The sequence below is a fragment of the Saccostrea echinata genome, unplaced genomic scaffold (assembly GCF_033153115.1).
Source record: "Saccostrea echinata isolate AGI-Se365-2 ecotype Australia unplaced genomic scaffold, CSIRO_AGI_Sech_v1 ptg000024l, whole genome shotgun sequence".
Taxonomy (NCBI): domain Eukaryota; kingdom Metazoa; phylum Mollusca; class Bivalvia; order Ostreida; family Ostreidae; genus Saccostrea; species Saccostrea echinata.
In genome coordinates, this window is record NW_026889773.1 from 1887501 (window position 1) to 1900534 (window position 13034).

Here is a 13034-nt window from a genome sequence, read left to right on the forward strand (position 1 = left end):
TGTCTTTAGAAAAAAAAGGGATTTTGAATTTTTTAAATGTTCTTTTGAGTTTCTGAGAATCCAAATCTTATTTACATCACATCTAGAATATGTTGAACCACTCTACGTCTGAATTTTTTCCTTTACAGCAATTAATATTTTTGTAAGGAGTAATGATAGGGACTTGGTAGAGCATTAGCTGGACCCGGCAATGTATCTCTGTTTGTAAGGAATATTATGAAGTTTAGGAATCCAGTATAGGTATGGGAAAATGAGTTGTTAATATCCCTGTAACATCAACTTATCTGTCAGTATTCTGCCTCGGTTTAAAATTGATCGTACTCGGAGCATGCTAGTAAGTATCGAAAAGATTGGGAGATGTAAACACCATATGCAGGTGATAGCGGGATATTACTACATAAATAAGGAAAGCTGACAATGGAAAAGCTAAAGTCATCTCCTTCGTCATACAAATAAGTTGTTAGTTGGCCTTAATCGTCTATAGTCAGTAAATTATTGATTGATTATATGTTGTTTTTACGTCCCGTTCGAGAATTTTTCACTCATATAGACACGCCACCATATACAGGTGAAGGGCTTCAAATTTAGACCTTTACATGTACTCGGCACTCAGGGACATTGAGCAGTGAGGGTTCTTTATCGTGCCAACGCCTACCGTGACACGGGGCCTCGGTTTTTAAGGTCTCATCTTAAGGACTTTCACTTCAAAGTGCCGAACGCTTGCTGAAGGAACATTTGTTTTTTTATGACTTAGGTCAGTCGCGGCCGTGATTCGAACACACAACCTTCAAATCATGGAGCGAGTGCTCTACCGACTGAGCTACTGTGGCGGCTATAGTCAATAAAACATTCAAATATAAAACATATATGGTAGACTCTCAAATTCTTTTTGAGAAAGCTTTTGTTTACATGTTCTACTATGGTGACCGTTTAAAATAAATGTGATGGATGATTAAAAACAGTAAGGTTTCAAAATAATATTTAGAGAGTGGACGAGAGACTGATTCACGTGCCAAGAAAACTTTTGTATACATATTCCAAAATTGCGACTATTTAATATAAATATGCTTGTGATATCAGTTAAAGCATATTTTTGTATTGAAGGTACTTTAAACCCTCATGATGCATTTTGATTTTATATATTTAAAACCCGATGAGACTTGTTTTTATAGATGGGCACCAGATTTGATAAATTTGAGTTTCAAGATAGGTGTCTAATGGATTATTACTTTAATTGTTGTAGGTTCATATAGGACTACCAGAGGTCGAAGAGGAAGAAGAAGATGGTAAAGTGATGCACGCTGATCAGTCAGCCATGACGGTCAGCTGGAGGGCTGCAGACTATCAGAGCGGAATAGTGAAGGCATGGGTAGCAATTGGACTCGACACCAACGACACATCAATAACAAACGGGTTCAAAGAATTTGACCAAGGAAACGTAGTGCGACTTTCTGGGTATTTAATTTTTTTAGTTACATCTAAATTTGTAATGTTGAATATACCAATATTGAATAATTTTAAGGTCTTCAGGTTTTTTTCTTTATTTTTCGTTATATTATTATAGTCTTACCTTAACCCCTTCAACCATCAGTGACACAGAAGTCCAGTATTACTATGTTATCGTCAAAGTACAGAATGGAGCAGGTTTGTTGTCATTACAAGCTAATTCGAAACCTATTTACGTAATGAAGAGTAACGTACCTGGAACTGTGTTCGATGGACGTGAGGCATTATCCGATGAAGACTTTACTTATGACAGAACATCACTAGCCATGTCTTTCAATGGATTCGAAAGTGAGGCATGTAATATTATTCAGTATGAATGGGCCATAGGATACAAGCCTTATACATATGATGTTCTGCCGTTTACTGACTATGGAATTGTTATGCATAATCAAAGCTTTGGTCAAGCTCAAATACATAAATCATTATACGAGGGTTCCACATATTACATAACTGTACGAGCAAAAACTGGTTTCAATTGCCCAACGGGCGAATACATAATATCTTGTTCTGATGGTATCAAATTAGACACCACAAAACCGCAAATAGATATGAGCTATGAGGGAAACGCAGTTACGTCAAATTCAATGCCTCTCTACCAGTCTAGTATAGATTCTGTCAATGTGAAGTGGAACATACAGGATTCGTCAAAGATTTCAGAATCATGGTGGTCGACTGGAAGCCTTCCAAAACAAGAAGATGTTTCGAAGAAAATTAACACTGCGAATAACTTTATTCCTGATGGATTTTTGAAGTTGTCTCATGGACAGACAATTTACGTCAATATTGGCGCAAAGGATAAAGCTGGAAATGAAATGGTCGTGTCATCACCTCCGATCACTATAGATACAAGTCCTCCTGAACTTCACAATTTCACATGTACTCCATTTATTTCTGTGCGTAAATCTTTGGTCGTCTGCACATGGGCAATGATAGAAGAATGGGAAAGTGTTTTAGCTTACACTGCCATTGGCATCGGTAAGAACGAGACATATCCGGATATCTCTGAATTTCATACCTTTTCAAAACTGACGAGAAGCTGGACACGTGATCTTCGCCTGAAAATAAAGAATGGCAACTTTGCCCATATCTATATAATAGTTAAAATGCAAAATTTTGCCGGTTTAGAGACTTATAAATCGTTCAAAATAGTCGTGGATTCCACTCCACCAACTGGAGGAATTGTACAAATTGTGACCACAACTGCAACAACAAATGCAACAAGGAGTGTTCAAAAATGCCAGATTCCGCAAACATATTTAGAAGCTCGAGTTACAAGCTGGACCGACGCTGAGTCCGGGATCGACAGGTTTGTATGACTTATAATGTCTAAATTATCTAAGCATATGCACTGAGTTTACAATTATGTAGTCAAATCATAAAACGAAAATACAGCATTTTGGTTCTGCATTTTGACATACATTATAGAAAACCCTAAACGCCTAAAAGTATCGCTAATATTTCTATTTTGCCCTCAGGAGGAAATTTTCCCCTTTCCCCCTTTTTTCTTATGTCACCTTCTTAATATTTTCTTATGACGCCTAGATTATGTGCATGCTTAAGCGTAATCTATATCAGCCAAAGTTTAAATGGTAAGGAAATCCTGAAAAAATGCCTTTTTGAAAGCCTAATGACTCATCGCGTGGTAAGGAATCTAAAAGATTAGACAGAAAGAAGGCAAAAATTTGTAATTTTAAAAACTAATAGAATACAATGTCCTCATACGAACCATCCAAAAATGTTATATCCTCCCTTTGGGCCCAAGAAGAGGGTAATATCTCAATTTTGGCTATTATGCATTTTTACACTAAAACCTTAGAATGGATATCTAACTAAGCTTTTTGTTTTAATTGCAACTTTCATTTTGCGCTTGCTCCATTTAATTTTGATCAAAAACTCTACCTCGCCTGAACGCAAAGGCATTTTGAATTTAGCATTATTGTGTATTTTTACACCTGTTGATTGCTTCAAACTTAATTATAGCTAAGATGATAAAAAATCTTCTTTTTTTTTTATTATCTAAAAAAGCATTCAACGAATCTTACATTCATTTAATCGAAGTATCACAGGAACAATTGGACAAAAAAAAATCCATTTAAGTTTTCAACTGATACTTCGATCTATTTTTAATATCCTTCACAGCGTTTTCAGTTCACTTCATGCACTTGTTAATTGCAAATGAAGATGATATAATAATGATATGATATTTGTAAATAAATGCTGTTGTTATCAGCAAACATTCATAGCAAAATTTCAAATACGAAAAAATCACCATTAATATTTCTCCATTTTCCTAATGAAAGGTCAATATATAGATAATATATTTAACATTCAGTTTTGATATGGCTATGAAATGAAACTACAAGTCGAATTCTCAATTCAGGTCAGCTTTAGTATTTTAAGTTTTTTGAAATTCTATTTTTATCTTTTCTCCTAGGTATCAAATAGCTGTTGGGTGTGATGGGAAAACTACCAATATTCTCGATTTTAGTAACTGGGATATAAATGACATCATCCTAATTCCTAATTTAGCTATGGAAACAGGCAGTAATGTTGTAGTGACTGTAAGGACGTTCAATAAAGCAGGACTGTATAGACAAGTGAGATCCGATCCAGTCATAATAAGTCCAAATCCCAAGCTCTATGTTTATGACGGTCCAACAGAAAGTGATATAGACTATCAGAAATCATTGTCTTCACTGGAGGGGAACTGGCGATATTCAGATAATTGTCACATTAAATCGGTTGACTGGGGAGTGGAAAGCATCGACGGTAAAGTTGTACAAAAATTTCAACCTGTGCCATCTGCCTTACATCATTTCTACTCCGATCTCATAAACCTAAAAAATGGGGTAACTTATAAAAACATTATAAGAACCACTGATGCACTGGGAAGGGTTCGTGAGAGTAGATCCGATGGTCTCACTGTCAAAATTCAGCCTCCTTCCCCTGCAACCGTGAGGGATGGATCAGAAAATGACCGAGACTATCAAGAGTCCACAAGCGAACTGCATATCAACTGGGACCCATTTGGTAAACCGAATAGCAGAGACCCAACAGAGAAAATAGTAAGGTATGAAGTTGCTCTGGGAAATGATGTGCGATTCGAAGAGACCAGATGTAATGTTCACTATTTTCTTGACGCAGGACTTTCAAACAATTATGTTTTCAAAGGTCTAAATCTTACATCGAAAACTGTAACATATTATGCAACAGTACGGGCATATAGCCAAGCTGGAAGCTACCAGGATGGAACATCAGATGGAATTAAGGTTGGTTTCAGAGAAGTATTAACAGAAGGTCATGTCGAATATAATGTTGCCCAATATATGACTGACAGAATATCCGTTTCCTGGTCGGGCTTTGAGGCAGATATGGGTATTGATCACTTTGAAGTTGGTATTTCATCGAAATCTCCATCTTACCCCAATGGAACACATGATTGCCATACATTTAGGGATTTTGGTGAGGTTTTTGACACCAAGAAGATGGAAGGAGTAGGGAAGGACACTTTTAAAGATTTAAAACAGTTATCTCTTCTTCACGGTCACAGTTACTTTGTCACTGTTATTGCGGCAGATGTTACAGGCAAATGTGTTGGAAGCACTGGCAAAGCGGTCATTATTGACACATCGCCTCCTGAAAAAGGGAAAGTTACCATTGGAGGAAAATATTCTGATAATGTTGTTTACATCAAACATGAAGATCAGATAACTATTGAATGGAAAGGATTTCAAGATAATGAATCTGGTGTTTTAGACTATGAGGTCAAGTTGTATTCGTCAACAACATGCTATGATGGAGGTAGTGACCCAGAAAAAAACACAAATATTTATACTCTAGAAAAAGCTGTAACTGTCAAAAATGTAAACAAAATAACGTTTTATGAATTACCTCTAAAACAATTCAAAACCTACGTTGTCAAAGTGACAGCTAATAGTAGGGCTGGACTCCAGACTTCAAGTTTGTCGGAACACATCAGATGCGATACAACCCCACCAACAAAAGGAACAGTCAAAGTTGGTGACAGCTGGTTCAAAGAAGCTGCATTTCAGCCTTTTACAGATAAACTAAATGGAACTATTGCATTAGCACATTCAGACATGGCATATCAGTGTCAAAGTCAAAGACCATTGGACGCACAAAATGAACTGGTACCTATGAAAGGGCGTTTCCAATCTGAATGTGTCCTGATATCTGGATCCAAAGTGGAAATTGAAATCCGTCATGATGATAATTTACGCGGCATTATAAAAGGGGGTGTAGAATCGATGAAGAAAGAAGTTATAGCGGGAAATTATTCCAGTAAACTCACAACTGCTAGAGGCAAACAAATGGTGACTTCAATTTTTCTTGCGACTGGATTTCAATTTGTTAAAGAAACATTACATTTCCAAGTTCAAGAAAATCAAACTGACATCGATTATGTTTTAAACAATGCTTCATCTGATTCCTTTCCAAACATAACAAATTTTGAAACGTCCAATACGGAAATGATGAATGATTCGAAAAGGCTAAATAAAAGTATAGAGTACTCGGGCATGTCCAAAAATATCAACCATACATCAAATACGGAGAAGAGTTCTGTTTTAGGATTGAATGATATTTTTGGCTTTGGCTTTCATATACCAGGGTACACAATAGATAAGCAGTGGTTTGTTTTTGTATGGGTATTTGACCAGTATATTTCAACATCAAGACAAATACCAGTAGATTTTGACCCAACCAATTCAAATACAGAATATACTATCCAATTAACAAACAGCACATTTGTTGGAAAAAATGTCTGGAATGTTAAGTTTTTCATACGATCTGAACAGATAGCAGAATTTAGTGGTTTGCGATTTGAAGAATATGGTACGTTTGGTGTCTATAACTGGAACGAAAATGAATACGTGCCACCTATAGAAAATATCGATTTTCCTATTGCATTTGAAGCTAGCAGTACCATAGAGATCATGAAAGAACCGATTCCTGCTGACAAGCCCTGTATGTTCGGGTCGTCATTTTTTGAAAAGGACAGTTTTATTCAAGAGTTTTGGGTTAAGGTGTCTGAGTATGAGAATGAGACAGATGCTTCATTTGATGGTTATTTGTTATATGCTACATTCTGTCAAAAATGTGCTGAAAATTGCAATATTGGATGTAGGCAAGATTGCAAGCCCTCCACGACAGAGTTTGAAATATTACAATTTACCATTGAAAATCTTAACCTGACAGCATCAAAAATGTCTGGCGATAGGACAAACGGAAGCGCTGTTCAATATGATTCTACAACTTATTTCATCCACACCTTAATTGTCAATTCTGCAGGCATCACTACTCATTCCGCTTCTAAGGGTGTAATTATTGATAACACCCCACCAGAATTTAATTATGTCCGATGTGTAGATCCCCTGTCTTCAACAGAGGAACCCTCCCTCTATCAGGGATCCAATGACAGCTTAAGAGCATATTGGGATTGCAAAGAAGATGTTGGACAAATTGTCGACTATAAAATAGATGCGGGTACATCACCAGGTATGAAGATAACGTATTTTAATTTTAATTCTTCTTTTTATTGAATTTCTATTTCTCAAATATTAATCCATTACAGAAAATAATGACATATTGAGTGACCTACTCGTCGGAAAAGGAAGGAAGTTTTTATCCTCTGATCTGAAGGCTCCTTTGGAACACGGTAAAACATATTATATTACGGTGAGGGCTGTGAATTCTGCTGGTATGGTTGGAAGTGGATCCTGTAATGTTACAGTGGAATTATCACCACCTGATGTCGAAAACCTTATTGTGCAAAACATGTTTACCCAAGACGATGAGGAAACCTTTGATGTTTCATTGTCAACCAGCGAAATTGGACTTCAATGGCAAAATGGCACAGATGACGTTGAATTTTATGGTAAGATTAAAAATTCTAAAACTATGCCTTTTGTAAGTATATAAGTAAACATTTCATATACACTCTTTATCACCATATTTAGAATGGCAGATTGGATCTGAGAAAGATGCTGACGACATATTTCCAAGAATAAAAGTGGGACTGACGGACTCCAAGAAAGCATCTATTAAAGGTGGTGAACTTCTGATTGATGATATATCTCTAAATGCAACAGTGGGCGCCTTTGCCTCAAAAAACAAAACCAATCATAAAGATGTACCAAACCAGTCGTTCTTCAACATGGAGCCAGGATTATGTTTGCATATTAAATTGTTTGCTGTTGGGAGGTCACATCTATCAAGCAGTGTACTTCCTAAACCGACATGCATAATTCGTAAGCAAAATAAAATGCATGTATTCGGAATTTCATAACATCACTGCATTTTACTCTTGATAATTATATCAAAGCAAATGGTTACCTCAGATTTTTATTTCTGAATGATGTATTAATTACAGGTGGACAGGATGAACAGATTGATTTTACCAAAACAACGAAGGAAACGTTAAACGATCCACTTACTTTAATGCCTGTATTGTCAATTACTGGTAATGTTTTACCACCGTTTTCTTTCGACACTCGATACCGTGATATTTATCCCTTTATGTAAACTTATCTAGATTGAAAACCTGAAATAATTTTCATAACTTAATATTTTTTTTTTCATTTAAAGGTAAAGATAATATAATACTTGCTGGAATGCTTTCAAAGTCGGATGTCATGCGTGATTATGGTACTGCAGCTTCTGACAGGTATAAGCGGTATATAGTGGATCCAATTGACACCCAGAACAACACCGAAAGAAGTCTTCAGAAAAGGTAAAAATTTAAAATAAAATGTAAAATGCAACCAGTCGAGAATGATTCTGAAACATTTCTATTTTTTAATTGCTTGAATGAGAGTGTTTATTCCGAATGCTTTGAAAACAGATTCATTGGCAATACGGAACATATGTTTTACCTATCACCAATAACCAATATCGAAAGCAAGTTTATATTAGATTTGCCATTCAACCATCACAATTACGATGTCAATCAAGAGCGTCCCCTCTTGGTCTTCTGGAACAAAGGTACGTCACATATGTGTCTGATGATAATAAAGTGCTAACGTTTTAACCTGTGTTTTGCCTTATTTTTTTATTGATATTTGTATATTTTTTTCAATAGAAAATGAGAAATGGGAAGATGTTGAAACAAACTGCAAGACACCATCGGCCATTGATTACCGGAGAGGAACAATGACAATACAGGTTTTTATTCTCATTATGGTTTACATATAATTTGAATTGTTAGAAGCGTAAGTCACCCAAATTATCTTATTCTTAAAATTGTGATAAAATAAAAGAATGAGGGTGCATTTCATTGATATTTGGTATAGGGTGCATTTCTTTGATATTTGGCATGAATTCATGCGCACTTGAAAATTTCATTGTTCCATCACATGATATTAAAAGTTTCGATGTATTGTATTCCTGTGATCTTAAGGAAAAGGAAATATTTTTCTGATTTTGCGTTTTGATCAGCTTAAATATGCCTTCAAATAATGGATAAATGAGTGATTTTGTACTAAATGTTACATTTTAAAAGAAGTATGTACAAGGTTGCATAGCTGGTTTGTTTACTTATTCAAATTTCTCTATTTTAACTTCAGTTTACTGCATTGAAATTATATGAAAATTCTTAATATCCAATGACAACATTCTTCATAGTTTAACAACAAACAGTATTAGTAAACATGCACGAGTTCTGTTATTGTTATGTTTATGTTTTATTGGCTAGTGTTTGATTTGCTAACACTGCACATGCTTCAAACATCCTTGAACGTGAACATACGACTCTGGCTTTATCTATTCTGACTTCTCTTGATTAAAGTTTTAATATCTTTTATTTACACACCAAAAACTACTTCCCTTTTTCAAATTTTAGTTTGTGGAAGTGTAAGAATATGTTTCATCGAAATCCTTAGTTAAAAAAAATTCAAATACTTAGTAAAAGAAGTATCTCAGCACGCTTATATGATATATCTGCAACATGAAATATAAAGATGACGAACAGTAATCAATCTCGAAAATTCATTGAAACAATAAAAATCCGGAGCAGAGGAAATACGGACCTGTAAAAAACATCAGGGGTGGGACCAGGTGCCATGGAGGAGTGAGCATCCCCTGCCGATTGGTCACACCCGCCATGTGATCCTTGTCATGATCGGGAAAAACGGGAAATTCAGTAAACAATTCAGTGTGTAAATAATGACCTTACAATTAGTATGAAAAACGTCAGTCAGCATTAGACTTAATGATAGGTTGTATTTGGTGACAAGGTCATTGTATCGACCATAAAACTTACGAAATGATGACTTCAAAGGAGACTGTTGATATCTTTGTTTCATTAACTTGTTTGTCAATAGCTTGCCTCATTTCAGAAATTGTTCATATGTAGAGGATGCTCTTGCGTATTGAATCAACTGAGAGACATAAACCCCATATGCAGGTGATAAGGGTATATTGCTACATAAGTAGGCTGATGATTGAAAAGTTGAAGTCATCACGTTTATCATAATTTTTTGTTTTAAGGTTACCATTAACGTCTTTTGCTAGTATGTTATTCATAAAATTCTATCGAAATGTTTTAGAAATATTTCAAATTTGTGCCCATGCCTCTATGCGTTTTTCGATAAATTTGCTACCACCTGGTTAACTCTCCTCGATTTGAAAACCTCATTTGTGTGTTTTTCAAATTTAAAGAAACGAAGGAACATTTTAAAGAATGAAGAGAAGATCCATGCAGATACCATAAACATTAACTTTATGAAAAAAGGCATTTTAAATACGATGCTTCCTCGTTTTAAAACCCAAAAAGTATGAAGAGACGATAGCACAGTGATATACGTTACATGTCTATGAAAGTGAAGAATCGTATTTTTTTTTGTTCGATCTTCGCATGGAGAGTTTAATTTTTTTTTTTTTTTTTTTAATTTTTTTAGCAATCAATCAAATTGTTTTTCAGTCTGATTTTTAAAAATATTTTTTTGTACCGAGAGCGAAAGCAATTATTCCCAACCACTGATGTCTAATACATTTGCATTTTTCTATGCCCTAACATATTACAATACTTGTTTATTTATTATGTGAGGTGCAGACTCAAATATAATTGTAGTGCAATGTTTTGACTATGTATTTTAATATGACGTTACATTTTCCTGTGTGTGTTTCTTCGTAAAGTTTGTCTAGCTGTTGTCAGCTGATCGAATCTCCATCTTGACAGGACATTTAAATTATGAATAATTCGTTCACACAATACTGATTGTCTTCTTTATTTCAATTTGATGAAATGTCGTATTTTAATTTAGGTATGTGGCGATATCTTTCTCGTTGACAAGAGGCATGAAGAGAGACAAAAACGGAGCGCTGCTGAAAAAGGACTAATGCAATCCCCTCGAATGTTTGCTTTAAGAAAGGTATCTAAGACCGTCCCAAATAACCCGCCATTCATTACAACAACTGAAATTCAGTACGAAGAAGATGTAACATCGTCAAAGTTAATCAAAGTGGGTGATCCAGAGAATGACTCACTATCTATCATATTAATCAAGTCACCAATACATGGATCGGCAAACCTTACAACAGATGGTGTTCTAACTTACCTATCTCGCCGAGACTTCAATGGAGATGACGCCATAACTGTAAGAGTCAGCGAAGTCAATGTCACATCTCCACTGATACCTCTCCAAATCGAAAAGAACATCATAATAACAGTTCTTCCACAAAATGATGAACCTATTTTGACATTTAAACAACGATATCTTAACATGAATTGCACCAAAAACAACATAACTTTGGAAGTTCTTTTGAATGGAAATGAAACTAGACATATCTTCTTTGGATTTCTCATATTGGACGATGTAGACAGCAATGACACTGTACATCTAGGGACTAAGCACAATAGCACTTCTGGTAGTTATTTCTTGCTTGAAAAACAAAGGGACAATGAGGCGATTGATGGTCATACCGGCATTCATAGGGAATATAGCATCAAGCAACACATACACAAGTCATTCAGTGGCCTTGCAGAGTTTGCAGCCCGTGCCCATGATGAATTTGATGGAGGAAAAGTTTCTTTCAGCAAGGAATTTAGGATCAGCACTTACATTCTAATTAATCCCTGTATTCATGGCCTTTGTGCAAATACAAGCAATGTTCCCTGCATGGACAAATCACGAGCTTTCAGTTTCGAGAATTATCGTTGTGATTGTTATCCAGGATATCGAGGTGAATGGTGTCAGGAAGACATCAATGAGTGCATTCCAAATCCCTGTTCTGTATTCTACGACTGTAACAATTTAATTGGACGGTATAATTGCACCTTGAATGGAGCCAAATCCTTTGGCCTGGCTGTAGGATTCTTTGTTATTATGGCTACAGTTGTCCTTCTGATAAGACGCTGTATCCTGCAAAAGCGACCTCTGAACAACAAAATCGCACCAATCAATATCTGGTGAGTTGTTAAATATCTATTTGGGCGAAGTTTATTTCATATAATATGCTAATATAGAGAATATTCAAAAGTTTGTGGTTGGATATAAAATCTATTTCACTGTTGAAGGGTTATTTTATATTTTCGCAAGTGAGAAACATGAGTAAAAATATCAAAAAATCCTGTCTCAAGAGTGAAATATATCAGATACAACTACAGCATATTGAATTTTCTGTTTATCACACTTTCCTCATTGATTGTCATAGGTAGTGATATTATAGTTTAGGGTTAAGACGTCATAACTTAGCCATTGTGAAATTGAAAACATGGATATCAACATATTTGGAGAAACGTAGACAGTTTTAGTCTATGTCAAGATGGTATATATACTCTCTACATCCTATATAGAGCATGAGTATTTTGGACACAATTCTTCTTGAAAGGAAAGAAAATTAAGTTTTGAAGCACCTCTGATATTCTTTTACACTGTGACGTAATGACACTTTGATATCCTTTCACACTGTGACATAATATCACTTTTATTTTTTAAAAAAATACATTACAGTATTTCACTGTTGAAAATGTAATTAACTGCCATATATATCTGAATTCATTCCTATTTTTAGGGAATCTTAAGGGATAGAATTGAAAACGTAAATTCTGAAATGTATAATCATGGTTTATCTTATCTTTATAATTTAATTATTACAATTTTGTTTCCATCAGGGATGAAACTATGACTCGAGGGAACTCTGAGATAAATGAATTTCCTCTAGATAGGCTAACCGCTGAGCTGTCAACAGCACAACCGGCCAAATCTGCCTCTACAGAAAAAAATAACAAGCATTTGTTTTTTAAACGATACAATCTGATGGACACTGTAGGTCATGAGGTAAAGGGTGGGTCAGAAAGTCTGCATGAAATTGAAAACGATAAAGACTTCAATACAGTCGAAAACCAGCGAAGTAGAAGAACTAGGTTGGTGGAGGAGGAGATACAGACCATGTTAGCACCCCTGTCATCTTACAGTTCCTCTGTTGGAAAGAGTCTTCCGCCTCACCTACAGAAAGCGCACATGGAGAAAAGCAGGAGTCACGACAGCCCAAAGTCCTCCCAGGCATAA

At 35.4% G+C, this 13034-nt stretch overlaps 1 protein-coding gene across 1 annotated transcript; it reads left to right on the forward strand.

Annotated features, from left to right (window-relative positions):
- The first annotated feature begins 8105 nt into the window (after window positions 1–8105).
- LOC133191735 (uncharacterized) lies at window positions 8106–13034 on the forward strand. The gene is made up of 5 exons (XM_061327472.1): window positions 8106–8257; window positions 8369–8508; window positions 8606–8688; window positions 10788–11932; window positions 12638–13034. The coding sequence occupies exons 1-5, from the start codon at window positions 8139–8141 to the stop codon at window positions 13032–13034; spliced, it is 1884 nt and encodes a 627-aa protein (XP_061183456.1). The 5' UTR covers window positions 8106–8138.